The sequence below is a fragment of the Puma concolor genome, chromosome A2 (assembly GCF_028749965.1).
Source record: "Puma concolor isolate L17-30 chromosome A2, mPumCon1.1.hap2, whole genome shotgun sequence".
In the NCBI taxonomy this organism is placed as follows: domain Eukaryota; kingdom Metazoa; phylum Chordata; class Mammalia; order Carnivora; family Felidae; genus Puma; species Puma concolor.
In genome coordinates, this window is record NC_141668.1 from 168,147,950 (window position 1) to 168,175,942 (window position 27,993).

The 27,993-nt window shown below is 63.8% G+C and overlaps 2 protein-coding genes across 3 annotated transcripts; one reads left to right on the forward strand and one right to left on the reverse strand.

Annotated features, from left to right (window-relative positions):
- Positions 1-570: 570 nt before the first annotated feature.
- On the reverse strand, positions 571-14,773 carry NRTN (neurturin). Its single transcript, XM_086699353.1, has 3 exons — positions 14,542-14,773; positions 3,659-3,834; positions 571-1,137 (listed from the first exon to the last, which is right to left on the reverse strand). The coding sequence occupies exons 2-3, from the start codon at positions 3,825-3,827 to the stop codon at positions 713-715; spliced, it is 594 nt and encodes a 197-aa protein (XP_086555479.1). The 5' UTR covers positions 3,828-3,834; positions 14,542-14,773; the 3' UTR covers positions 571-712.
- An 8,200-nt stretch (positions 14,774-22,973) lies between these two features.
- On the forward strand, positions 22,974-27,988 carry DUS3L (dihydrouridine synthase 3 like). 2 transcript variants are annotated; one of them, XM_025916524.2, is made up of 13 exons: positions 22,978-23,215; positions 23,882-24,155; positions 24,410-24,922; positions 25,268-25,309; positions 25,436-25,588; positions 25,850-25,966; positions 26,167-26,232; positions 26,310-26,420; positions 26,666-26,762; positions 26,953-27,028; positions 27,346-27,534; positions 27,610-27,738; positions 27,834-27,988. In XM_025916524.2, exons 1-13 carry the CDS (start codon positions 23,118-23,120, stop codon positions 27,904-27,906), a joined length of 1,938 nt encoding a protein of 645 aa, XP_025772309.2. In that variant the 5' UTR covers positions 22,978-23,117; the 3' UTR covers positions 27,907-27,988. The 2 variants fall into 2 exon arrangements, 1 of the variants encoding a protein (XP_025772309.2); XR_015248562.1 differs by lacking the exons at positions 27,610-27,738; positions 27,834-27,988 and having other exon boundaries at positions 22,974-23,215; positions 26,575-26,762; positions 27,346-27,486.
- Positions 27,989-27,993: the final 5 nt, after the last annotated feature.

Sequence of the window (27,993 nt, forward strand, 5' to 3'; positions counted from 1 at the left end):
CTTTTATGGGCCCAGGACCTACGTCCCCCGGGACGCGCTCTGCCCGGGCAGGCGCCGGATTCGGGCTGGACAGGGCTGGCGCCCGCCCCAGACCTATCCCCACAGGGAGATGGGCAGCGCGCATATATTTTTAGCTAGTGAAGGAGATAGTGCTCCGTTCCCTCCGGTGGGGGCCCACCGGCCTGAGGAGGCCCTTTAGGGGAGGGAGGCCGGGTCCACCTGGACCTCGGACTCGTCATCCGCCTTGGGCTCTCTCTTCCCACCCACAAGCTCGCCCGACGGGGCGGCGGACGAGGGACACGTCGGGGAAAGGGCCCGGGGACCTGCAGGCGAGTGGGAAGGACGGTCCCGGCCGACGTTGCCCCCACTCGCCCCACTCGGCTCTTTGTCCCACGGGAGGAGGACCCTCTTGTCCACCTCCTTTCCCCCAAAGCCCACGGGATCCTCCCACCATCCGGCAGGTGGAGCCCGCCCCCGCCCCCATTCCCAGCGCAGCTGGCGCCTTCTCCCCCCGCCCTCGGGTCCCTCGGAGAGGTGGGCACCCCCGGCACGCGGAATCACGACGCACGCTCCGCTTTCCACACTTTATCTGGAGCGGGTATTGGACAGTCCTGGGGCCTCGACGGCATCGTCTGCGCAGGGGCAGTCTGCGGCCGCGGGGCCTGCCCGGCGGGACGGTGGGCGCCGTCGCGCCGGCGCCGGTGAGGTAGGGTCAGACGCAGGCACACTCGCGCGCCGACAGCTCGTGAACCGTGTGGTAGCGGCTGTGCGCGTCCAGGAAGGACACCTCGTCCTCGTAGGCCGTCGGGCGGCAGCAGGGCTGCGCGCGCACCCGCTCCCGCCGAACCCGCCGCCGCTGGCGGAGCCGCCGCAGCCCCAGGTCGTAGACGCGCGCCGCCGCCTCGCAGGCGCCTGCGCAGTAGCGGAACAGCACCGTCTCGTCGGACGCGTAGCCCAAGCCCAGCTCGCTCACGCGCACCTCGAGCTCGCGCAGCCCGCACGGCCGCGTCCCCGACCGCGCACGCGCGCGCCGCCGCCGGGGCCCCGCCCGACGGCGCGGACGCGGGGGCCTTCCGACCCAGGGCGTCAGCTCGCTCAGCTCCACCGCGTCCGGGGCGCCCTGCAGCAGTGCGCGATCTGCGGGGACAAAGGGCTGCGTCAGCGGGTGGCTGGGGGAGCGCGCCGGACCCTCGCTGTTCCCCGGCAAAAACAGCCCCGCGCTGGGGCGCTGGCGCAGCTGGCGCATCCCCCCACCCCCCACCCCCTCCACCCTCTCTGTGCACCCTGTCCCTAAGCACCGTTGCACTGGGCCAAATCCCTGTCCCTGATTGGGTCCCCCGCTGGCCCCACCCCTATGCTGGGCTGTCCCGGGGAACCGGCACACCCTTTCTGACCAGTGTTGGGGAGCTCCACACCAGGCTTCAACCGCTCACCCTTGGTTGCGCTGTTAACGAGTCTCTACGTCACTCTTTGGGGCCCACCCCAAATTCCCCCCCCCCCCCCCCGCCCGCCGCCCCGTTCCTCCTGTTCCACTGCGTGGTGGGACTCAGTTTCTCCATCCACAGTACTGAGTCAGAAGTTTGGGCTTCAGCACGAGCAGAGGAGCAGCAGGCCTGCATGTGAGGCCTTGCGCGTGGCACCACCTAATGTCACAGCCACCCCCGTGGTACAGGTAAGGAAATTGGGCATCCAACCCGACAGAGACTTGCCTAAGGCCACACTGTTAGCAGGTGGCAGAGACACAGACAAGCCCAAACAGCCTTCTTCCCGCCTCCATCGTGTGCCCAAGTTTGGCCCCCATCCAGTCCTCTTCTCCCACGGTCGCCGGGAGGTGCCCCGAGTCACCGATTCCCAGGGCCCCGTAGCCTAAATTGATTTCCCAAGCGGCTGGGCCTGCCCCAGTACCCTGCAGCCTCAGGAGAGAAGTATAGACGTGGCAGTGGCAGGTGGTGCGGACTGTGGGACTGCAGGGAGGGGTTCCCAAGCCCTCCACAGGCGGCCTCATACTTGTGGTTGGGAAAGGAGATCCTGAGTTTAGCCCCCTAAGGGCCCCCAGGCCGGCACCCCCGGCTCCCAAAGAAATAGCTTACGGCGTGGCCCAAGTGGGAGAGTCTGTCTGTTCCCACGGGGGGTGGGCGGGTGTCTCAGGAGTCAAAGCCTAGTTCTGCCACTTTCAGCCCTGTACAACTCAGGTAGGTGATGGCACTGCTCCGGGCCTCGGTGTCCCCTTCTGCTCAAGGAGGCTCGTAGGGTCCCTGCTTTGGCTGAGGCTGGACAGTGCAAAGCGTGGATCCAATGAGCATCATGTATCCAGTTCCTGAAGTCCAGGGCAGGACTGGGGGGGCTCTGGGGTCAGGTTCAGGCCTACCTCACTTAATGCTGCCTAAAATTCCACCGTGTCGTGCCTAAGGTATACATTTAGAGAGTTTTCCAGATAAAGCACAGATGCCCAGTTAAATTTGAATTTCAGATAAACAGTGAATAATCTCTTGGTGTTGCTGCCCTGCCTCCCTCCAGCAGGCCTGGCCACCGGCACAGGGGCTGGGACATAGGGGTGAGGTCAGCATCAGCTTCTGCCCTTCCCCCTCCCACCGCCCCAACCGTGAAATTTCACCAACAGCGCATTGGTCTCGGGGCCTAACACTGGGGCTCTGAGGGGAGTCCGTGGTCACTCGCTTCCCTTAGGAGGGCTGTGCCCAGGGACGGGGTCCAGGGAGGAAATCACCGGCCCACGGGCCGAGCCCCTTCCCGGTGCCTGAGATTTCACCATGGGTGTTCTGCCCTCGGGTTCTGGAACACTAGCGTTTTGGGGCCTCATCCGGGGTGTCTGGGACCCGTGTCCTGGAAGTTCTTTGACGCCGCAGGAAGAAGCGGCCAAGCGGCCGACGGAAGTGGAGCCCATGCCGCCGGCTACCCTTGTCCATTGTAAACACAAGAAAGGAGGATTGTGTGGGCCCACAGGGCCGGCAAGGACTTGCACGCAGGCGTGCCCGTCGCCCCACCCACAGGCCCGTTGCACGCGCCCAGACGTACACCTCGGTCATCCGCGCGGCTCCGCGTGGACACGTGCGCGCGCGCGCGCACTAGAAGTGGGACCCATGCCCGGCCCATGCCTGGCAGCAGGGCAGAGGGCAGGTGCCTGGGAGTGGGGAGTTGGGCCGTGGGGGACACGCCCCTCCGGGGGGAGGCCGTATTTCAAGTCTGCATCCCCCGCCTTCTAGTATGTCATCTCTCCCAACTCCTGTCTCTTTGTCTCTGAGCCTTTATGCCTCTGTTTCTCTCCCCAGTTCTAGGTCTCTCATGTCTCCCCCTCCGCTTGGTCTCTGTCCACCGGGCAGGTCAGTGGGGACTCCGTCTCCACACACTCCCCGCCGTGCGGTGGGGGCCTCCGGGCCCGATGCCCAGGTCTAATCTCCATCTGGTCCCCTGGTCCCCTCAGGGCCAGAGCCTAATTCCTTATGACAGCTGAGCCAAGAGACCCCCCGCCACCCGGTTCTCAGCCACCACCCCCGCCCCCATGCCACCCCTGCCAGGCCGCTGGGAAGACTGGCACCCCCTACACCCCATCTAAATAAGCCTCCGTGGCCCCTGCCGGAAATTCCACCGTTGTGCCCGCCCCTGGATCCCGCCATCTGACCCGCGACGGGGAGGGGCTTACACTGGGCCAGACGGGCGATCCGGGCGTCCAGGGTGCGAGGTGGCCGGCGCAGTGGGGACAGCGCGGGTCCCAGGCGGTGGCTGAGGAGCAGGCCGTCCCGACACATCCAGATGGAGAGCACGGAGCTGCAGAGCACCGAGGCTAAGGCTGCCGCCTTCCAGCGCTGCATACTCGGCCTGCGGGCACGGGATGGGCAGCCACATGGCCTCCGTCCGTCTTTCAGGCGACAAACGGGCACGGGGCACTGGGTCAGACACCGGGGACATGGTGGGGCCCCTGATTTCAAACCACTTCTGCTTAATGACCAGATATAACATAGAAATGATTCATCTAGGGGCGCCTGGGTGGCTCAGTCGGTTGAGCGTCCGACTTCAGCTCAGGTCACGATCTCGCGGTCCGTGAGTTCGAGCCCCGCGTCAGGCTCTGGGCTGATGGCTCAGAGCCTGGAGCCTGCTTCCGATTCTGTGTCTCCCTCTCTCTCTGTCCCTCCCCCATTCATGCTCTGTCTCTCTCTGTCTCAAAAATAAATAAACATTAAAAAAAAAAAAAAGAAATGATTCATCTTAGGAGCCACTGAACAAGGTTGTGAAAAATGCTGCCAAGGAATGGGGTGGGCGGGGTGCCAGGGGGAACGGGGGAACCACCCCCACCTGGGGGGTCCCACAGTGCTCCCCTGAGGAGTGTGGAAAGCTGAGACTTGAACGATAGTAGGAGTTGGCCAGGCAGAAGAGAATAGCATCGCAGGCGGGGGAACAGCCTGTGCAAAAGTCCCGAGGCTGGACTGAGGTTGGCCAGTGCACCCAGGAGGCTGGGGTGGGTGGAGCCCAGTGAGCCTGGGGGAAGACTGGAAGGAGAGGAGGCCACTCCCAGCAGGGGGCACTGTGGGACCAGGGTGTGGTGGAGATTTGGTGATTTACAGCACGTTCTAGGAGGCAGGATCCCTGGGGTTGAGACTGTTCCTCACATAGTGAGGTCCTTGGGAGTGACTTCCTGTCCCTCTCTGAGCCCGGGTCCCCCCCCCCCAGACACATAAACTGATGCCCAGAAGGGGCATCCATGGACCACAGCTGCACTCGACCCACCCCCAGGCTTCGCACAAGCTGGTCCTTCCTCCCAGAATATTCTCTTCCCCTCCTCCTCCAAGCCCCCCATTCCCCTCTCAGTCTCCGCCTGGAGGGCGCCTCCCCTTGGAAACCTTCTGTGGCTGCTCATACTCCCCAGCCCCGGGCGGCGCAGGTGTGCACCCTGTGGGCCACCACAGTGCCCTGAGCTCCCCCCCACCCCACCCCCATTAGCGCACCGAGGACTCCCTGCTGGGATCGCCTAGGCGAGTCCGCCCTGAGTGCACACAGTAGGTGTTTCACGACGCATGCGCACCCCCGCCCACCCGCGCCGGGACCTCTGCCGGCCGCTGGTTTACATTCCCAGCCTGGCCGTCTGGTGCCGGCCCGCGCGGGGCCTGGCGTCCGGCCCGGTGTAAACATTTGCACGGAGCGCTGAAAGCCGGGCTGGACGCGGGTCAGCAGCGCCTGTGCGCGGCTGTCGGGTGCCGGGCACCCCCGCGCGCGCACCTCGGGCCTCTAGTGCTGCCGGCCACCGCGCGCAGCCGGGATTTGCGTGAGATTTGCACCTCGGTTTTGCATGGGCGCCGCCCTGGGTGGTTAAGCGCAGGGCGTCTGGAACCGCCTCTCCCCGTCCCCACCCCCGCCCCCGCCCCGTGGAGGCGCGGGCGCAGGACCTACAGCCGCCACCCAGCAGCAGGGGACATTAATTAAGCGCCTGCTGTGTAGCAGACCCCGTGCTGAGCCCACGAAGGAGGCGCCATGATCGCCGTTTTACAGCCGGGGAAAATGAGGCCCAAAGCAGGTAGGGCCTTACCCAAGGGCACAGCTAGGAAAGCATCTGGGATTCGAACCGGGGGTCTTTGGCGGGACCCACACGCATGGGCTGTGCTGTGCTTGGGAGCGGATGCTGGGTCATCCTGAGGGCTTGCGCTTTGGGGGTGTTTGGTAGGGCCGTTTGCGCGGCTGTCGGTGGTGTTGGTGGAGAATGAGCTTCCTCCCCCACAGGGGGCGTGCAAGCAACCTGGGGCCAGCCTGGAGATCAGAGGTCACAGGGCTGTGCCTGACACGTGGGAGGAACAGCGGTGACCCATGTGGCTGGAACAGAGTGAGTGAGGGGGGAGGGGAGTCCGGAGAGGGGCCGGGGCGGGTCCCGCAGGGCGGCGGGGGCCGCGGGGAGAATATTTCATTGTCAAATTTGTACAGCAAGCGGGAGACACCCCCCCCACCGGAAGTTGTCAGGTGCCCACACCGCGCCCCTTTGCTCTAAAAGTGCCCCTGCTTTATGCCGGTCCCCGTGGGCCTCACCTGGGCAAGGCCCTCTCTGGACGCCCAGCACCCCGCCAGCTCTCACACCCACGTTTTGAGGCGGGGAGATGGGGGGTGCCTCAGTTTCCCTGTGAGGCTGACCGAGGCCCCTGCATGATGCCCGGTTCTAGTCCTCTGTTTCTGCTCAGGGCTTCCTTCGGGGTGGGGGTGGGGGTGGGACGCTGCCAGGCCCGATGGAACTCCGGCGGTGAGAAGGCCAGGCCACGGGAGCCCCTGGTGTCCTTGGAGCCATGGGACCCCCCGGAGTCCTGATGGGGGCCAGAAAGCAGAGGGCCGAGGCTGGAGGGGGCCAGTAGGCGCAGCTGATAAGCGGCTGCTAACAATAGGCCTTTCAGCACGGGGGTCACCCAACTGGTTTGTCTCTGGCTGGGACCTGAGCCAGAGGGGTGCCGTGGGTGTGGCCGATGGCTCGGGGAGGGGCCAGTGTCCACCATCAGCCTCTCGGTGTCGTGGAGCCCCCGGACCTGGAGCCGTGCGCTCCCAGCACATGTGGGGGTCACACGCTCGGCCTTCTTGTCCTCGGAGGCACGCTTGGGTGTCCTCACTCCCATACACACCCAGACACGCCTGCCTGCGCCCACTGGGACCGGCTGTCCCTCGGCCACTCACACACGGTCCCACTGATGCTCTGTGTTTTCACACTCATCCCCTCGAATCGATGGGCCTCACGCACTCGGGCGTTTCCACACACGTTGGGACTCGCATGACCACCCCATCCCGCTCACTCGCGTGGCTGTTCTCACATCCATATACAAAGACGACCACATTGATGGGCTGGGGCATTTTCACACACATCCAGCAACATTATTACACCCCCAGGCATGTTCACAAGTCTTCCTCAAGCAAAATGACACCGACGGACAAAAACACGGTCAGTAACTCGGATGTGTTCACACCCCCACCTGAAAACGTGGTGACACTCTCGTTTTTGAACACAGTCACCAGCTCAGCCCCTTACGCGGCACGGATCACTACCGGGGTCACTCCGTCCCGCTACTCACGTGCTCGAACCCTCACCCCGGGGCATGTTGCCACCCACACCCCCACGCTCTGACAGCCACGCTCACACCGGCTCACACACTTGCACGCTTTCACACTGGTACGCCCTCACCCAGGATAGGCCGGCTTCGCTTGCGCCCGATCCGGGGAGCTGTCACCCCCCCCCCGAGCGCTCGCGCTCCCAGCCACTCGGGTGTCCTTAGCCTCTTGCACCCTTGGGGGCTCCCACACCAGCATTTTCAGACTCTCCCGAAAGACACACGTCGTCTCCGGCATGGCCGCACATGCACGCATTGCACGCACGCACGGGGACCTCTGCGCGCCCAGGGACACATACCTGCAGGCTCATGGGTGTCCAGCCGCGTGTGCATCCTGGCCTGGGGCCTAACCGGGGCCGCCCGTGCTTGCTCCTGCCACTCCCACACCCCGGCCACACACTCACACACATGGGGGCACGCGTGTGAACACCCGCTGGTGTTGCCAGGCGGTCAGCTCTGGACGTTCCGGGGGCGAGCAAGCGGCATAGACGCGGAGTGCCGTGAGTTAGGTGAGCGGGAGGGAGCTGCTGACCCAGGAGCGAACTGCCCCGTCCTGACTACTGGTACACGGCCCAGGTCCACGCAGCTCAGGTGCCTCCCACGCTGCCCAGACGGGGCCCGGCCAGCGGTCTCTTCTCAACCTTCAGAAAATATCCCTACCCTGGAGAGTCCTCACTGCCCAGGGACGGGAGCGTTCTTAGGGGCCGTGACAGTCCGAACTTCGCCATTGGGATCAAGGAGGACTTCCACATCTAGCCGGAGGCCACAACGTGCCCAGGGCTGGGAGGAGACTCAGAGAGGGGTGATGAGTAACCCAAAGTCACACAGCCAGACAGGCGCTTCCGATCACCCAAGGAACAGCCGGGGTGAGGGTGTGGGCATGTGGGTGTTTCTAGTGCTTCCGTGCTAGTGCCAAGAATGCTGCTCATTATCCTGGTGCCCAGGGAACGCCCTGAGGCTCCACCTTTCCATGGAGCTTCCCAGGAGACGCAGGCCAGGCATATGTGTTCCTAAGATCAACAGCCACCTTCTTGCAGAACTCCTGGCCTCAGGGAGGTACCTGCTTCATGCTCCTTCCCAGGGAGAGGAAGGCTGGGAGGGGACCCTTCCCTCCGTCCACTCATCTCTGCGGTCCGAGGGGGGCCTGCCTGCATCTGGCAAACTCCTACTCATCTTTCAGAGCCCTGGCTCCCACATGCCCTCCTCTGGGAAGCCATCCCTGCTTCCCCTCTTGGATCCCCAGCCGTGGGTCCCTCCCTCTTACCCAGTCCTGCTGGCATAGCGTCTGGGTCCACAGCTGTCTTCTCTGGACTGGGGGATTTGGGAAGGACAGCCTGGGCCGGGTTCTTTCAAGGCAAGGGCAGGCAGGCTTCCGTATTTCTATTCACAACGGCACGCACCTGCTTCAGCTCTGCAGTCGCCATAGTTTTGCTCACAGGGTGCCTCCCTCCGCGTCCAGCCTTGTCCTTCTCCACCTCACCCCTGGACACATCCCCGACCTTCCTATGGGGGGGGCATCTCCCCGAAGGGGGCCACTCAGCACCCAGAACACTAGCGAGGACCCAGGGGAGCCTGACCGGTGGCTGCTGGGACCGTCGTCACTGCCCACGGGCCGAGCAGCCATGAGGACAGATGTGTGGGCGGCCCGCACGTATGGGTGAGCTTGTGAGAAGAGGCTTGCAGATCCGGGGTTCTAGATTCTAGACAGGCTGATTTCCGATCCCTGCTCTGCCTCCTCCCTGCTGGATGCCATGGGGCCAGCTGCTGCCGCTCTGAGCCTCAGTTTCCCCATCCGTACAACGAGCTGCCCGGGACACCCTCCCACATTTGGAGGGCCATCTAATTCAGTGAAGTCCCGCAGGCCCGGCCGATGGCAGCAGGCTGGGCCTCAGACAACGTGCTGGCACGCTTCCTCCCTCCGCGCGGACAGCTCCAGGGCTGGTGGCCGGGCCCGTTTCTAGGGCAGCCCGGCTCCTCTCCGTCCCCCTAGATGGCTCCTGGAGGTCCCAGTGATGGGGAAACTGAGGTCCCAGCAGGGGCAGGACTTAGGTTCTCTCAAGGCAGGACTCAATGGTCCTGCAAAACAAGAAACAAATTCCGCAGCCCACAAAAATGTGCCCCCTCCCTGGGAGGCCCCAGGGCCCAGCCCCGCCCCTTGGTGGAGGTGGGGAAGCCAGGGCAGCCGCGAGCCGGTGACACACATCTGGGGGTAAACCAGGAACATCTGGCTAGCACAGCTGGTTCCGATGCTGCGTCTGCAGGGGCTGGGGGCCAGCCTGTGGGGCGGCCTCATGGGGGGGGGGTACAGTCACAAACACCCCCAGCCAACCTTCCAGGCCCAGCCAGAGGTGGGGGCCCAGGCCTCTCTGCTTCCCCCAAGCCAGAAGCTCTCTGTTGCCTGATTGCTAGAACCATCGCTGGCTCCCTGTTACTCTGAGAATCAAGTCTGAGCTTCTGAGCTTGACTTAAGGGGCTCCGGGTCTGTCTTCACCCAAGCGAAGCCAATGGATGTATAGACAGAGTGACTTCTGGGGACACCTGTGCTGGTGGAGTGACTATAAGAATAGCTAACACCAGCACTAGTGAACAAGCCTACCGCTGTTGATTTTTTTAAAATGTTTTAAAAAGGTTTATTTATTTCTGAGAAAGAGAGTGCGAGCGGGAAGGGAGACAGAATCCCAAGAAGGCTCTGAGCTGTCAGCACAGAGCCCGATGGAAGGCTCGAACTGAGGAACTGAGAGATCATGACCTGAGCCAAAGTTGGACGCTTAACCGACTGAGCCACCAGGCGCCCCTCTTTCTTTTTCTTTTCATTTATTTACTTTATTTTATTTTATTCATTCATTCGTTCATTCATGGAGTGAGTGAGCGAGCACGAGTGGGGGAGGGGCAGAGAGAGAGAGGGAGAGAGAATCCCAAGCAGGCTCCACATTCTGCTGGAGCCCCAGGTGGGACTGGATCTCAACCGTGGTGAGATCATGACCCGAGTGGAAATCAAGAGTGGGAGGCCTAACCCGCAGAGCCGCCCAGGCGCCCCCTACTGGCGCTGTTCTAAGCACTTTCCTCATAGTAACTCAGTGAGGTATGGACTATTTTCTCTCCATTTCGTAGTTGGGAAAACTGAGGTCCAAAGAAGTGAAGGTATCGGCTCAAGGTCAAGCAGAGTGTAAGTGGCCAAGCTGAGATCTGAACACAGATGGTCAGGCAAACTCCTCCTCATCCCTCAAAGTCCCAGCCCCGATGCCCCCTCCACACTCTTCCTCACTGTACCGTATGACCTCTCTAATAACAACAACATCAACGCCCTGCCACGTGGGCTGTTATGTTAATTTAGTGCCAAACAGTGTGCTAAGTGCTCTCCACGTGTTTAATTGTGCCCACAGACATTGGAAAAGATGTTGGTATTTCCCCACACGGGGAAGCTGAGGAGCAGGGACATAGAGCACCTTGCTCAAGGTGACGCAGAAAATAAGTGGCTGATCTGAGATTGAACTCAGGTCTGACTCTGAACTTGTTCTCTCGAACGCCTCCACGGTCCCTGGGACCTGGGTAGCAGGGGTAACGCTGAGGGGCAGGGGGGCAGTGGGAGGGCATGACAGGTCCTGCTGTTTGGGAGAAGGTGGGGCTGAAATCCACAGGAGTAAGAGGCTTTGGCAAAGACACGCGGCACCGCAGAAATAGCGAGTCAAGTGCCCACATGGCAGCAAACCCAGTGTGCCGGGCTGAGCTCTGCCCCCCACACGCCACATCAGCACTTATGGAGTGCCTACTGTGTGTGGCACCCGGCGGAGAACGCGGGCTGACCAAGGCTAACCTGGGCCGCACCCCTGCCACGCTATTCCCCATCCAATCAGGGAGCGGGGTCACAAGTGAGAAATAAACAAGGTAATTGAGATGCTGGCAGTTCCAAGAGCAAAACGAAACAAGGCGAAGCGATAGTGACGGGGGGGGGGGGGGGGGGGGGGGCGGCCTTTAGGTGGAGTGGGCAAGGGGGGCTTCTCAGAGGAGGCGGCATTGGAGCTGAGACCAAGTGGAGACTTGGAGCGAGTGTTCTAGGTGGAGAAGCTGCAGGAGCAAAGGATCACGGAAGCAGGGCCAGGCCCGTTGAGGGCGACCAGTGTGAGGAGCGGAGGGAGTCGGGGGACGGTGTGGGGAGATGAGGGCGGGGAGACGATGGGGCCATGTGACCCGCGGGACCGGGGCTCGGTTCCCCACCGGTGCCTGGAGTCCTCTTCCAGAGCCTGCGGCTATGCAGGTGTCTTCTCAGGGAGGCCGGGCTGGGGAGCCTGTGCGCTGGGGTCACCAGCCTTTCAGACTCGCCACTTCCGGCCCCGCCCGCTGCGTGCGGCTGGCCTGTAAAATTCCCACCTTGACCATACCAGACTGGCCAGGCTGGCCCGGGGCTGGCCTTGCAGGCGTCCGGGGCGGGCAGGAGGGGGCTCCCTGGGGTGGGATAACAGGATCAGCCTAATTAGGCCTGGCACGGCTGAGCAGCTGGTGTGGGGCCCGGAGGGTGGCGCAAGGGACGTGGGTCCTCTGCAAGTAGCCAGGACGGTGCCACTCCAAGCTGGCCATTAGACAGAAGGGGGACCAGAGGCACAGACCTCAGGCGTGACTCAAACCCTAGCGCTGATTTCCTGGGAACCGGGGCACCTGAGTCCCCAGAGTTCAAATCCTGCTTCAGGTCCCCAACACACTGAGCTTCTGAGCCTCAGACGGTGCCCTCTCTCTAGGCCTCGGTTTCCCCAACTGGGAAGTGAGACCCACCTGTGGCAGGCGGGAGCCCCTGGTCTGATTTCTTCCGGCAACAGCCCGAAGCCCGGTTTCCCTTGGATTTGGAGGGAAGATCATTCTGCTCCTGGATACCTTTGCTGAAGTGCAAGTGTGGCTGTTACCTCCCCTGAAAGTAACCTCCCAAAGGCGTCTGGGGACAGTAATGGTGCGGCCGTTGGTGGCAGGGCTCCTGGGCCTTGTCCTTCGAGGAAGACAGACTTAGACTCAGGGTGGACCCGGAGTGAGGAGCGAAGGGTGTAGCTCAGGATAGGGGGATCAAGGGTGACTTCCTGGAAGAGGGGCACTGGGGCTGGGGCTGTGAAGGATGAGTAGGAGTTTTCCAAGTGGGAAAAGAAGGGGAATTCCAAGGAGCAGGAATTGCACACGCAAAGATCCGGCTGGCTGGTTCATCGGGAGCCTCTCATCCACCCCCACCCCCCACCCCCAGGTGCATCAGGCACCAGGCTTGTCTGATCCTGTGCTGCAACCCAGCACATAGTAGCTCGACGCTTGGGAGATCCGTGGAGCATGAAGGAACGATCCCCTGGCTAGCCCGGCCTGAGTGTCCTCAGCTGTGAACTGGGGAGAACCAGCCTCCTCCTGGGCCTGCCCAATGCTTCCTCGGTGCTCACTAAGCAGAGTGAAGACCCCGTCTTCCCTCCATCTCCCCACGTGGGCCTCCCCCCAGAGGCCCAGACTCCCTGCTCCACCTTGGGGACCAGGAAGGATGCATCTGCAGAGGAATCTATAGCCTCAGCAAAGAAGGCTGGGCCCAGCGATGCCAGAGGCGTGAAAGGCCCATTCCTCTCTCCTCTGTGTTTCCAGCCCTAACCTCCAGGAATCCGTCCTTGAATGCCCCAGCCCAGTTCTCCCTGTGCCAGCCTTTCAGAACAGCCTCTCCCTCCCACACTCACCTAGACACCCTGGATCTTCCGAAACCGGCAGTGCCATTTTCTGCCTCCAGATCTTTGCATGTGCAGTTCCTCCTGCCTGGCATGCCCTTTCTTTTCCCACTTGGAAAACTCCTACTTATCCTTCACAGCCCCAGCCCCAGTGCCCCTCTTCCAGGAAGTTTCCCTTGATCCTCCTATCCTGAAGGAGACCCTTTGCTCCTCACTCTGGGCTCCACCCTGAGTGTACGTCTGTCTTCCTCGAAGGACGAGGCCCGGGAGCCCTGACACCAACAGTCAGCCACACCGTCACCCTCCAACAAACATTTGTGGGAACAATCTCTTGATTGTGTCCTCGTGCCTGGCTGGAAACTCGTTTCTTCTCCTGCCCCAGACTCTTGAAGGCTACATCCTCTGCTCCTTTCCCCAAAACTGAGGCCTGAAACCTAAGGGGACAAGCACTGATGGCAGAATTTCAGCCAGTGCGCCCTGCCACGGAGGGGGGTGTCTCCTTTTCTTCCCTGTACCCCTAGAATTAGCTCTTTGCAGCTCGTCACTGGGAGTGGTCTATAAAGCCCGGGGTCGGGGGTGGAACCCCGAACCTCAGGAATCCTAGGATGAAGGGAATGGGGAGGGGTGTCCAAAAGGCCCCAAGGAGTCGTCCCTCCACATCCGCCTAGACCAGTCACGCCCCATTGGGGCTTCCTCAGCCTGGGGCACTCGAAGACAGACAAAGAGTGTCATGGAACGCAGAGGGGAGGATGTTGGGCAGAGAAAGGGCAGGGCGGGCAGGCGGGACTGAGGAAAGTCAGGGGTCTGGCCTCCAGCAACCCCCCCCCCCCACCGCCTCCCAGGACCCTGGCCCTGCTCCCCAGATCCAGGCTGGGGTCCCAGACTTGCAGGTCACCACAGGCCAGCAAGTGACGACACCACAGTGCATGCTGTTTCTTGGGGGAGAGGGTAGTGGCGCGCCGACCCCTGGAAGTGGCCGTTGCCTTCTCCAGTCCCACCCCAAACCTGCCCACTGTCTGCAGCCGCTTCTGCCTAATGACGCCTAGCCCACAAACCGCACCTTCTGGGAGAACTGTGAGACCATCCTGAGCAAGAAATGCCTTTTCTAAAAAGCAAGGAAGGCACGGCCCCCTCTCCTTCAAATCCAGGCTTTGCCCTTAAGGGACTACCCTCCCCCCCCCCCCCCCCAAATAAGGGTTTCGCGCCCTCTTGTGGCTGAACAGGCGGCTCCAGGAGCCGAGAGCGCCGGGCCCTTACCGGAGGACACCGTGTCCCCGGAGGCGGCGGCGGCTGGAACGCACCACTGACAGATGTTTACTTCTGCGGGCAGCTGGGCCGCGACGGCAGCTCCCCGGCTGGGGTCTGCGGATCCGAATGCCCGCCCCCCACAGCCCCGTGCACACCACAAGGCAGCGCGGCTGTCTGGGTCTCGCTCGCCTAGAGGCTGGGGAGAGGATTCGGCTGCCCCCGCTTCAACCCCTGTTCAGACGCACGCTTGGGGGTCCAAGGAGGCGGAGGCGCTCTCGTCCCGTCGGACAAGGACCCTGGCCAGATCCTGGCTTGGAGAGGCACCTAAGATCGCCCTGCCCACCTCTCCCCCCGGCCGTGCGCGGACCTGTCGCCCCCTTGACCCCACATTCATACACATACCGGTTCATGGCTGGAGGAGGGAAGCCACCGGTCTATCCCGAGCCCCAGTAAAGCTCCCAAACCTCCGTCCAGGGGGCCGGTCCCCCCTCCCACCACCGGTGCCCTGCGGGTCCCCCTCTGCCCCTGCTTACCTGCTTGGGGTGCCCGACTACCCGTCAGTGGTGGCCGCGCCTGCCGCCCGCGCCGGCCCCAGCCCCTGCCCCTGCCGCCGCGACCGCCATCCGGGCCGCCTGGGCCCGCGGCGCCCGGGGGGGCCCGGGCCGGAGGGGGCGGCCGCGGAGGGGACGCGGCGCGGGCCGGCCCATGGGGCCCCCCCCGGGCTCGATCAGCCGCGGGCTGCGGCCATCCCGGCCGGGCTGGGGCTGGGGCTGGGGGTGCCCTGGACGGCCGGCGGCTCCGAGAGCGCTGGGTGCGGGGGCGCACGGACGGCACGGGCGGCCTGGGCGCGCGGCGCTGGGCTCCGGGGCTGCGGCGCGAGGGGCCGGGGCGCTCGGAGCGGCTCCACCGCGCGCTCTCCCGCCGCCTCCGCCGCTCCCGCCGCGGACGGCTTGGCCGGCGCGGGGCCGGGGGCGGGGCCGGGGGCGGGGCCAGGGGCGGTGGCTCGGGTTTCCCGGGACGGGAGCCGCCCCCGCCTAAGAGGGGGGGGGGGCGGGAGGAGCGCAGGTGGCTGGGGTGCAGAGGTGAAGGTGATCTCCCCGGGCCCCGGAGACAACGGCGGCGCCCCTCTGGGAAAGCCGGGGCCCCAAGACGTCCCCACAAGGGCCCCCTTGTGGGAAAGGAGGTACAGCGCCCCCGACGCCAGTACCCGCGGCTTTCAGCGCCCCACGCTCGGTTGAGGATCTGGTTTTACTGCCAGGCTCCCAGGTCCTGCCTGGTTCCCTTCCGGAAGGCAGGGCCCCAAGATGTACCCTCACCAAGGAAGCCCTTGAAGGAAACTCCCAGAGTAGCTGCCCCCTAATTAGCCGTTTCCCACCCCTACTCCAGAGACCCCGACGGCGCATCTTCCATGAATCTGGGTCCCCAAGAAGCACCCCGCCCCCAGATCCCCCTCCAGGGAATTAAGAGTTACAGCACTACCCAAGACGGCGGTGACAGCGGCCCACGATCTCCTCCCACCCCACTGATGATTGTGGGGTCCTCCCAGTCCTGCTCCGGGTCCTCTTTCCAGAAAGCTGAAGAAGCCCCCCCCCCTCCCCATGACAAAGCCGTTCTAAGGAACTAAGACCTGAAGTTTTTCCCCGAGACAGTAATCGGTACCCTAAGACCGATGATACCCGCAGCCACAGAGCCCCTCCTCAAGTGGCCGTTCTTCCCATTCTGACCTCAGAGCCCTGCGGGGGATCCCTTTCCCACCCCAGGCGCTCCACGGCGCCCTCCTGGGCATCAAGACCCCGCGCTGCCCCTCCCACCCGCGAGCCCAAACCCACCGCGCCCCCTCCTCGACGGCTCCGCGTTCCTAAAGCGCCCCCTGGCGGCCCCAGCCGACTCAAGGGGGTGGGTGAAGAGGGGGGGTGGGCGGGGCTGGAACCTCCGTGGCCCCGCCCCACCCCGGCCTAGTTACCGAAAAACACCCGCCCTCGGCCCCCGCATAGGGCTTTTTCCCGCGCGGTGCCGGCCGCCTCCCGCGTTCCTTGGGCCGGGTGCTCTGGTTTCTCTCTACTGCCGCCCGATTTCTTGGGGCCTCCTCACTCTGGCCCAGGCCGCCCGCGTTCCTCTGATGCCAGCAACCCTGGGGTTTATATGGGCGTTAGACCTTCCTAGGACCCGCCGCACACACACACCCTCCCCCCACCCCGCCCTCAACACACACACGCGTGCACGCACGCACACCCCCCAAAGGGCTTGTACAGGTTGCATCACTACGCGGTGATGGGGGGACGCTCGGGCAGCCTCACCCCCTGTACGGGGGCTCGTGGCGGCGTAGGATGTCTGGGTGTGGGCTCAACGAGGAGTCTGCCCGGGTGTGAGCGTGTGGGTAGAGTGGGGGCATAAGAATGAGCAGGTATGAGACAAGTGGTGGCATCAGGTCCTCCCGGTCCTGGTCCAGGATGGAAAAGACAGGTGTCTGCTCCCTGCGGCCTTGGGCCGATACCGCTTGTACGTGCCTCAGTTTCCCCATCTGTAACACGGGGTATTATCAGTAGATCCTAGTAGGGTCGTAGTAAAGATTGAGTAAGTAAACGTGAGTAACCATGCCTTGCTGGTGGTGAGTGGTGCCCAAGCGCGTGCCATTTTTTTTTAATTTTTTTTTTAACGTTTATTTATTTTTGAGACAGAGAGAGACAGAGCGTGACCAGGGGAGAAGCAGAGAGAGAGGGAGACACAGAATCCCAAGCAGGCTCCAGGCTCCGAGCTGTCAGCACAGAGCCGGACGCCGGGCTCGAACTCACAGACCGTGAGATCCTGACCGGAGCCAAAGTCGGACGCTTCACCGACCGAGCCACCCAGGAGCCCCAAGCGCCTGCCGCTCTTGTCGTCACCGTGTGCAGTGACACGCACACCCTGGCCTGGAGACAGAGGTATGGCACCCATGACCATTCGCACGGAGACCCACCCCAGATCTTTGATCCAGGCAGGGTCACGCCCAGGGCCATCCTTGTTCTCACAGTCCTGGGACACCCTCATGAGAACAGCGCTGACCCTACACACACAGGGTGGCCGCAGTCACCCAAGTCCTTGCCTGAGGACAGGTCCGGGCACACACACAGGTGTCCTCACTTCGCCTCCAGCCGGACACTTACACACATGGACCCAAAGCTCACACTGCTCCCTGACACACACACACACACACACACACACACACACACACATACACGCACACGGTTCCCAGTGGAGACACAGACCCAGGTAGCTCACTGGCCCTCGAAGTGGCTCCTTGATTGCTCGTGCATATTTACACGCCACCCGGCACCAATACATACAACTCGCACGGACACACGCGTGGGCGTGGCGTGTGACCCACTCCACACCCACTGCGGGCACGCGTGGCCACACGGACACGACTCACTCCCCCGCGCTGTGCACGCGCACACAGCCCTCGTGGGTACTTTTCACCCAATAACTCACGACACACGCACCACCCCGAGTGTGCGGTCGCCACCCCACAGCCACCCCCACATGCGCGCGCACACGCGCCCGGCCAGTCTGGGAGGCGTCGCCCCTCGGCGCACGGGCAGCGCAGCCAGGAGCCCACCCCCCGCCCCGCAGCCACCGTTAAGCTGTCACCAGCTGCCCCTTGGCCACCTCCCGCTCGCCCCGCGCTGCCTGTCGCCCCCTCCCCGCCGTGGCGGGGGCCATGGGGGTGGGGGTGTGCAGACACATGGGGCGCAGGACACACACATGTGCCCAGCATGTGGACGCTCGTAAAATGGTCGCCATGGCAACAGCAACTTGAAAGATTCGCCTCTTCCTCCGGGGTGGGCAGGGGCAGGGGCTCCCGGCGGAGGCCACGGTGGGTGGGGCGAGACGGAGGCAGGAGGGGGGACACCGGGACACCCCGTCCCACTCAGGCCCCCAGGAAGCCTGTTCTGCCCCGGCCAGCGCCACGGGGCCACAGGAGACGCAGGTGCACTCCCTCCTGGCACCCTCACACACCAGCGCGTCGCCTCACACAACCCTGCACCCCTGGCCGCTCTGTGGCACCAACCCACACACTTCGTTACCCCTTGGCCAGGCGGTGACAGACACCCCGTCACGCTGGCTGACTCACACGGCAGCTGGGAACTGGGGCGCCGTGGGCGCGCCCTCCCTCCGGCCCCCACCCTCCTCAAAGGAGCTGTCTGGGCCCGGCTGCCCCGGAGGCCAAGGGGATCCAGGGGCCGGTTCTATTTGCAGGAAACACGGGTATTTACGACGCTTTATTTTTAAACCCTCCTTCTCCCAGACCGTGGCTGCTGTGGGGCGGGGGTGGGTGGAACCGAGCCTCAGCGTCGCGCATCTAGTGCGGGGGACTGCGGTCTCCCCAGCACACGGAGAGGCGCAGGGAATCCGAGGCTCAGTGAGGAGCAGGGGGCACTCGGCCCCTGCGGTGACACGAGCCTGCTGACCCCAGGGTCAAGGCCGAGGCGGGGGTGGGACAGCACAGGTGCACCCAGAACCCAGCTCTGCCACCTGCCTGGCCTCCGTGGTGTTTGCCTGGGAATCAGTTCCACGCACTCACTGCCTCCTCGGATGTCTCCCCCAGGTAGCTCCGGGCAATGCCCCCGCCCCCCACACTGCTCTGTGCTCGCTGGGCAGTTGTGAAACCCAAGGACCAGAGAGGTCAAGAGGCTGGCCCAAGGTCACACAGTAGAGAAGAGGCTCCAACCTGGGGCCGGATGATTCCAGAACATTCAGCCCCTGCCCTGGCCACTCCTCCACCCCTGACCCCCTCCCCCGGGGCTGGCCCCCTGCCCTCCCCGGGCAGTCACTGCTCCCAAGGGGAGCGCTCTGTTCACTGGTGGAGGCCCATGCAGAGATTCTGGGAGGCCAGCGGCTGCTGGCCAAGACACGGACTTGGCCGGTGGAGAAGTTTCCATCTTAGCATCAGGAGCTGGTCCAGGCCCCGCGGGCCCAGGGCTACACCCCAGGACCCCCAGGAACCGGTCCTACAGGGGTGGGGGTGGCCCGGAGGCCTCTGTGTGTTCTGTCTGTTCGGGCACCCCCCGTGGAGCCTCAGCCATCTCCATACCCTGAACGTGGCCCCACCCCACAGTGAGCTGGTAACTGAGTTTGCTGGGCCTCAGTTTCCTCAGCTGTGAAATTGCTCCCATATTTGCCCTGGGCCCCGTGCAGACCCTGAGTGGTGGGTAGTGTCGTTCTCCCACGGGGAAATGAGAGGGCTTGTCGGGGGTCACTGGGATGGTGGCCAAGAGGCTCCCCTAATTTGACAAGAGGCTCTTGTCAATTAATTAAGAGGCTCTTCATTTGCCAGTCATCCCCACGCTGGACGACGCTGAGAGTGGAGACAGGACTCAGCCCCGACAGGGGGACACAGCCCAGGGTCAGAGTTAGGGTCCGGGGGGGCCGGTTAGAGCCGGTGGCCTCGGCCAGGATGGGGCCCTTGAGGCCTGTGGGTGGCAGGAAGGAGCCGGCCGGTTCCAGGCGGGGGAGGACGGGAACAGGAGGGCTGGCAGTCATTTCTGCAGGGCCATTTGCAGCCACAGGCCACAGGTCAGGGGCCATGTCCCCGGGGGCCCCAGGTCAGCAAGTGGGAAAGCCATCAGGCCGGCCCGAGGGAGCCCGGGCGGCGGGACAGGCAGCTGGGTGGGGGCGGGGCTGGGGCTCACAGAGGCACAGCCACACACACGCAAAAGCCACAGATGTCTACACACTGTCACAGACACACATACAATAAGCACAGACACACCCTCACAGACACACATCAACACTCACCCACACTCAGAAACACAATTATATCCACAGACACCCCGCAGTCACACACACTCAGCAGTCACACACACACACACACACACACACACACACACACACACTCACAGCAGCCCCAGCTGCCAAGGCTCGCGGGCGCCCTGTGCCACACACACACACCCCAGCACCCTGGCTCTTGCCATCCACCCGCCCAACTGCTGTCTCGTGTCCTTGGCCTGGGCTGCCCTAATCCCTGTCTCGTGTCCTGAAGCCAGAAGATAAGGGGCAGCTGCAGTCCCAGATAAAGGAGGCGCAGCCACAAATCCGGGGTGGCCCCGGCTGAGTCGGGCACGGAGCCCGGGCTGCACCCGCCTTGCTGCTCCCACCCCATCCGGCCTGGCGAAGAGGGACAGAGACATGGAGGGGGAGAGACACGGGGAGGGGGCAGGGAGACAGAGAAGAAGGACTCGGAGAGAGAGATGTAGACAGAAGCAGAGGGAGAGAGACAGAGACCCCTAGGCAGACAGAGGGAGGGAGGGAGAGTGCACGCAGCATACATAGTGACCGGCCGGAGTGCCAGCAGCGCCTGCCCTGGGCCCTGCCTCCCCGCATCCGAGTGCCTCCGTGTCCCCATCTGTACAGTATCCCCTGTGCCCCTGCCTCCTTCCTCCTTCTTCAAATGAGTCCGGATAGGGCATCCAGGGGCACCAGCGTGGCTCAGGCGGTTGAGCATCTGACTCTTGATCTCGGCTCAGTTGGTGATCTCACGGTTCGTGGGATCGAGTCCCGAATCGGGCTCTGAGCTGACAGCACAGAGCCTGCTTGGGACTCTCCTATTCTCTTAAAATAAATAAACAAACTTAAAAAAAAAAAAAAAAGGCATTCAGAGGATGACTCAGGGCTGAATCAGGTAGGGAGGACATCTTCTGAAGCGTCCCCACACTCTCCAGGGCGACACCTGGAAGTTCTCATCCCCTGCCACAGCCTCAGTGAAGGCAGGATCCCCTAGAGCATTCCCAGCCCCTCTGTGCCTCAGTCTCCCAGCCATGATAAGACGCATTAATTCAGGGGTGCGTAGGTGGCTCAGTCGGTTGAGGTTCCACTTTGGCTCAGGGCATGATTTCACCATTCGGGAAGTTCAGTCCCCGCGCTGGGGTTGCTGCTGTCAGCGCACGGCAACTGTGCTTAGGATCCTCCCCTGTCTCCCTCCCTCTCTGCACCTCCCCACTTGCGCTCTCTTTCTTAAAAATGAGCATTAGGGGCGCCTGGGTGGCGCAGTCGGTTGAGCGTCCGACTTCGGCCAGGTCACGATCTCGCGGTCCGGGAGTTCGAGCCCCACGTCAGGCTCTGGGCTGATGGCTCAGAGCCTGGAGCCTGTTTCTGATTCTGTGTCTCCCTCTCTCTCTGCCCCTCCCCCGTTCATGCTCTGTCTCTCTCTGTCCCAAAAATAAATAAACGTTGAAAAAAAAAGTTTTTAAAAATGAGCATTAAAAAAAAAAAAAGATGCGTTCACTTGGCAAGTGTTCATTGAGCACCTACTGTGTGCTGGGCCCGGTGCTGAGTGCTGGGGACACAGAGTGACTAAGGTGGACCCAACTCCTACCCTCTCTGAACTCCTAATCCAGTGGGGAAGATGGTATGTGGCCTGGCAGGCCACAGGATGATGAGGGCCATGATTCCCGGGGCGGGGGGTTGGGGGCGCATGCTCAGGTGTGCCGTAGAGCCTGAAGGGGGCAGTATCCCCAGTAGGGAGCAGTTAGAGAGGCTTCTGGAGGAGGAGGAGGAGGAGGAGGAGGAGGAGGAGGAGGAGGGAGGGAGGGAGAGGAGGGGAGAACTAGAGGGTGAGTGGAATGAACGAGGTAATTGGGAGCAGGGAAGAGACTTCTCGCAAGAGGGAATGGCATATGCAGAGGCTGAGAGGTAAGACTGGCTCGTGGGAGGTCTGGAATGAACTCGATGCTTGAGTTGAGGGGGTGGTGAGGAATGAAGCTGGGGAAGGCAGCAGGGGCTGGGTCCTGTAGGAACTTGGGGGCTGTGGTACAGGGCTGGGGCAGCGGGGAGACATGGAAGGATTGGGAGCAGGGGAAGGCCATGGTCAGATTTGTGGCTGGGAGGGGCAGGATGGAAGACTGATGCCCAGAAAGGTGGCGATGGACTAGACAGAGACTCTGGAGGTCAAGTGAGCAGGACACAGGAACCACAGGCTGTGGGGGGAGAGGCGGGCAGCTGATTCCCTGGGCTCTGCTCAGGACGGTGGAGCGGTCCCTGGGCCAGCAACCTCTGGGACCCATGGATTCAGGTGGATTTGGGAAGAATGCCTGTTCCCTCTACACAAGGTCAGAGAGTAGAATAAGTGAGTTAATGCAAGAAAAGGGCTTAGACGAAGTAAGCACTCAATAATTGTTTAGTTACTGGTAAATAATTAATACTACTCCATTATAATAAGCAATTAATATTACATCATCAATATTTATATTGTTATCAAGGGGCAGTCCACAGTACCCTCTCCTCCCCTTACAGGAAGCCTTCCTTGATTGCCTTACACAGAAAGGGCAGGCCATCGCAAGGCAGACCCAGGGAGCCCTTGGAGGCCCCGAAGAGGGGAGGCTACGTTCAGGCAGCCCTCTGTGGGCCTCAGTTTGCCCACCTATCCAACTATCTCCCTAGGGAGCTGGGGAGCCTGCCGGACGATGCGGGGAGACTCCTGATGGACCCTCATCGAACAATAGCACGGGCATCTTAGGAGGGAGGAGTGAGCTCCCGGCCCAAGCACAGCTCGGCATGGACTGCAGTGGCTTCTCCCAGTTTTGGATTCCACTAACGCCACCGCCTTATTCCCAGACTGTCCTACAGAGGGCAGCCGAGGCCAGCGACGGGGGACAAACCGCTCCGCCCACACACCTCGGCTCCTACACGAGCGCTCAAGGGCAGGGATTCGTCTGTCTCCGTCGCTGCTGTAGCCCTGGCATCTAGGACAGCACGTGGCACGCGGGCACTCAACTAATTACCTGTCGAATGAATGCCCCCGCGTAAAAGTAGGTGGAATTTAAGTTTGCTTAAAGCCCCAGCTTTAAAGTTTTTTAAACACTCCTGTGGGCCGACTGCGGCCCGTCGGGGGAGGCCCGCGTGCGGCGGGAGAGTCAAGAAGCACCTGCTCGCCCCGCAAACAGCTCAGCGGCACCACCGGGCCTGGGACCCGAGGCTCCGCCCCCACGAGGCTCCGCCCCCACGCGTCGACGCTCGTACAATGGCGTCACTTGGAGCGCCCCGGCCTGCGCGTTTCCCCAGCCCGACCGGGAAGACGCCCTCGCGACCCGGAAGGCCTTCCCGCCACACTCCGAGGCGGGCGTGAGGGGGGCCGATGGCGGAGGGAGCGGCGGAGGCCCCAGCAGAGAGTGGTGGCGGCGGCGACTCGGGAGCCAGCGCGCCGGAACGGGGGGTGGCGCCCATTAAACCTCAGTGAGTCGCCGGGGCCGGGGGAGAACCTCACGAGGCCTTCCCGGCAGCTGCAAGGCGTGCTGGGCGACGGGGGCAGCAGCCCACGCGGGAAGCTCGCAGGCTCTTCGGTCTGGGCCGTCCCACCGCCCGCGGGGACCGCGGCGCCGCCGGACACCGCGCGCGTTGGGGGCTGTCACGTGTGCTGAGGACCCCACGGTGCCTGCCGGGGCGGGCAGGGTTTGCGGCCGGGGCCGCAGTGCGTGCTGGGGACTGTAGTCTCCGCGTACGGCGGGAATGGCACTGGGGCACCTCCGGCCAACCTCGGGCTTGTGTCTGAAGCGAGGGCCGTGGGGCACGCTGGGGAATGTGGCGGCTGTGGCCCCGTTGCAAGGCATGCGGGGACATGTAGTTTTCTCTGGCCGAGCGTGGCCAGGGACGTTCAGGTCTGTTTGTAGTTTGGCTCAGCGCTGTGGGCAGTGGGACCCAGGCACAAAATAGGTCCTGCCTGTGGCCTCGAGGTGCATCCGGGCCAGTAGTCGGCGGGTTCTAAGTAGCGCGCTTCCCATCAGCAGAAGCACTTAAGCAGGGACAGGCGTTCTCAGCCCCTTTCCCCAGCGTGCATTGCGACTGAGCTCCAGAAAGGACTCCCTCCACAAGCCCTTTCTCCCACTGCCTCTCCACTGGCAGATACCTCACCACCAAGGAGCAGTTCCACGAGTTTCTGGAAGCCAGAGGGCAGGAGAAGCCCAGCCAGGAAACCGGGGCAGGAGACCCTGGTGGCAATGACCTGGTTGAACCTGAGGCCAAGCGGATCCGACTGGAAGATGGGCAGACGGGGGAGGCAGCTGAACCTGGGGAGCAGCCGCAGGTTCAGAAGAGAGCCCGGGGCCAGAACAAAGGGCGGCCCCACGTGAAACCCACCCACTATGACAATAATAGGCTCTGCCCCTCCCTGGTCCAGGTGAGTAATTGTCGCTTGAAAGTCCCAGAGACCTGCGGTCTGAGCCGCCATGCCCCCAGTTTGATCCTCAGGAAGTTATGACATAAGTGTCATCGTTATTCCCATCTTTCAGCTGGACTGACAGGCTCGATGATGTCACCCGTGCACCCAAGGACACACAACCAGGAGGGGAGGGATTTGAGGTTCTCAGCCGGGCTGCCTGGCTGTCTCAGCCCCTTCCCGTCCTCCCTCGTTGCCTCTTCGTTTCCACGCAGGAATCAGCCGCAAAGTGTTTCTTTGGTGACCGCTGCCGTTTCCTGCACGACGTGGGCCGCTACCTGGAAACCAAGCCGTCGGACCTGGGCCCCCGCTGTGTGCTGTTTGAGACCTTCGGCAGGTGTCCCTATGGTGTCACCTGCCGCTTCGCCGGGGCGCATCTGGGACCCGACGGCCAGAACCTAGTGCGGGAGGAGTGGGTCCAGGCCCCGCCCGTGCGCAACGGCCTGGACAAGGCCCTGCAGCAGCTGCTGCGAAAGCGTAAGGTCCGCTTTGAACGCGCCGAGCAGGCCCTACGCCAGCTGAGCAGGGACCGGGTGCCAGGCCCCTCCCCCGCTGCCGCAGTCCCCGAGGTCACGGGGGCCGAAAGCGCCCCCGGGCAGGACAGTGGTGACACCCAGCAGGCCCTCCCGGGGCCGGACGCCGGTGCCCTTCCCAGCGGCTCGGTGTGGACCCGTGGGCCCCTGACGGATGAGGACGTAGTCAGGCTGCGGCCTTGTGAGAAGAAAAAGGTACGTGTTTCGGGCTTCTTGTTCGGGGCACCGGTAGCGGCGGGGGCAGAGAGAGCTGGACGGAGAGTCAGGGCTGGGACGGAGGGAGGCAGAGGGGAAGGCTTCCTGCAGGAAGGGGCATCGGGGTGGGGTTTTGGCAGTCGGGTCGGAGCTCTGCAGCAGAGGAGCGCGCGGAGAACGGAGCGGTCCTCGTGGAGGGATGCGCTGACGTGTGCTGAGGCGCGGAGGGGGGCGCTGCCGGGCGGGGCGGGGCAGGGCAGGTGCTAGGCCGGGGAGAGGGGAGGCTGGAGAGCCCTCGCAAGCCCGGCCGGAGGGGCGAGCTTCCCTGTGTTTACTGCCCTGCAGCTGGACATCCACGGCAAACTGTACCTGGCCCCCCTCACCACGGTAGGTCAGCCCGACGGTGCCGAGTGACCTCCCCTGCCTGGTGGGTCCTGGGGCTGGGGCGGGCGTCCGGGGTCCCCACCTGCCGCGTCCTCACGTGTGTGCGTCTCCCCCGCCGCCCCCCCCCAGTGCGGGAACCTGCCCTTCCGGCGGATCTGTAAGCGCTTCGGGGCCGACGTGACGTGTGGGGAGATGGCCGTGTGCACCAACCTGCTGCAGGGCCAGACGTCCGAGTGGGCTCTGCTCAGACGCCACCAATGCGAGGATGTCTTTGGCGTCCAGGTGGGTGTTGCCCGACGGAGGGAGGCGGGAAGGGCCGAGGGGCTCTTGGCTGCCTGGTTTTCGAGCAGGGTTCGGGGCCGGATCTCCGACTCAGTCACTCCCGGACCCCTCTTGTCTCAGCCGTGGGCCGGAGTGCTGACCCGATGCCCCTTCAAGGGCTGAGGGCCTTGGCCCGGGGCCACTGCGGGAAGACGGGGCCGCTGTCCGGATCCCCGTGGTGGGGGGGGGCGGTCTGGACCAGCTCTTCACCACCTGCCACAGCTCGAGGGCGCCTTCCCTGACACCATGACCAAGTGCGCCGAGCTGCTCAACCGCACCATCGAGGTGGATTTCGTGGATATCAACGTCGGGTGCCCCATTGACCTCGTGTACAAGAAGGTAACGGCCGCTCGGCCCTGGACCCCCACGGTGTGGGTGGGGCAGAAGCCTGGGATCTGGCCTTGCCCCCTGCCGAGTCCCCAGAGACCCGCGGGCATCTCTGTGCCTCGGTTTGCCCGTCTGGGCGGCAGAGGCTGAGAAGGGCGTCAGGCCCGGCCTGCGTCCCGGCCTCCCTTGCTCCAGCCGCCCGTTTTTCCCAGGGCGGGGGCTGTGCCCTCATGAACCGCTCGGCCAAGTTCCAGCAGATCGTCCGCGGCATGAACCAGGTACACGCCTCGACGTCCCTGCCTCGTCCCCGGCCCAGCCCAGCCCCGGGCCCCGCTGACTGTAGCCATCGCCGCAGGTGCTGGACGTGCCCCTGACGGTGAAGATCCGCACGGGCGTCCAGGAGCGCGTGAACCTGGCGCACCGGCTGCTGCCCGAGCTGCGGGACTGGGGCGCGGCCCTGGTCACGGTGGGTCTCGGGGCACAGAGGGTGTCGGGGCCGCGGGAGCGCTCGGCCGCCCTTCCTAATGGTCCCTCTCTGCCCGTCGCTCCCTCTTGCTCTCTGGCTCTCCCTTCATCTCTGTCTCCGTCTGTCTCTTTGCCTCTCTGTCTCTCCCTCTCAGCCCGTCCCTCTTGATCTCTCTGGGTCTCTTTCTCTGTGTCTGATTCTCCGCCTCCTGGGTCCTCCCTCCCCGCGCGTGGCTTCCTTTTCAGCTCCACGGCCGATCTCGGGAGCAGCGCTACACCAAGCTGGCCGACTGGCAGTACATCGAGCAGTGTGTGACAGCGGCCAGCCCCATGCCCCTGTTCGGTGGGTCCCCGCCACCTGGCTCAGCCCTCCCGCCAGCCCTGCTCTCTCTCGGGCCGCATGCCCGGACCCCCCCACCCCCCACCGCCGGGACCCTTCCCTGCCCTTGTGGGTGTCGCTGGGCTGGCAGGAGCTCTCCCCCAGAGCTCCCGTCGACACGCGGCTCCCTGAGACCCCAGCCTCTGTCCCTCAGGAAACGGGGACATCCTGTCATATGAGGATGCCAGCCGTGCCATGCAGACCGGCGTCGCCGGGATCATGATCGCCCGGTGAGTGTGCTCCTTGCGTGGAAGTATCGCAGAGCGTGGGGAAGGCGCCGGCGCACCCGAGCTTTGTCACAGCAGCCACTGCCCCCAGCCTCGCTGCCTCGTTCCCCCCCCCCGCTCTCCGTCCCCAGCAGGTGGCTCTGCCAGGACACGGGGCGGAGAGATGGGGTCCCGGCCGCTGGCGGCAGTCGGGAGGGGACCGGCCATTCGCGCCCGTGTGGGCTGGCACTCTTGGGCTTTGGTGGTCGGGCGAGCTTAGCTGCGAGGCAGGGACCAGGGCTCCGTCCTGACGGCCCCCTGCCCTGCCCGCCCGCCCACAGCGGTGCCCTGCTGAAGCCGTGGCTGTTCACGGAGATCAAGGAGCAGCGGCACTGGGACATCTCGTCGTCCGAGCGCCTGGCCATCCTGCAGGACTTCACGCGCTACGGCCTGGAGCACTGGGGCTCAGACACGCAGGGCGTGGAGAAGACCCGGCGATTCCTCCTCGAGTGGCTTTCCTTCCTGTGCAGGTGGGCGCCCGCGCTGTGCGGCTTGGGGGGCCGCGGGTGGACGGCTTGGCCTGACTCCGCGCCCGCCACCTGCAGGTACGTGCCCGTGGGCCTGCTGGAGCGGCTCCCGCAGAGGATCAACGAGCGGCCGCCCTACTACCTGGGCCGCGACTACCTGGAGACGCTCATGGCCAGCCAGAAGGCGGCCGACTGGATCCGAATCAGGTGCCAGGAAACCGAGGCGCCGCGGTGTGGACGGCTGGGGGGGGTCAGGGGGCCCCAGGCCTGACCCTGCCCTCTGCCCTCTGCCCTCTTCACAGTGAGATGCTGCTGGGACCCGTGCCACCCAACTTCGTCTTTCTGCCAAAGCACAAGGCCAACGCGTACAAGTAGTCGTGGGGGTGGGAAGGGGCGTCTGAGGGCCCAGCGGGGTCTCCTGCTGCGTGAGCGGACAATAAATTTTATTCTTTTAAAACCCAG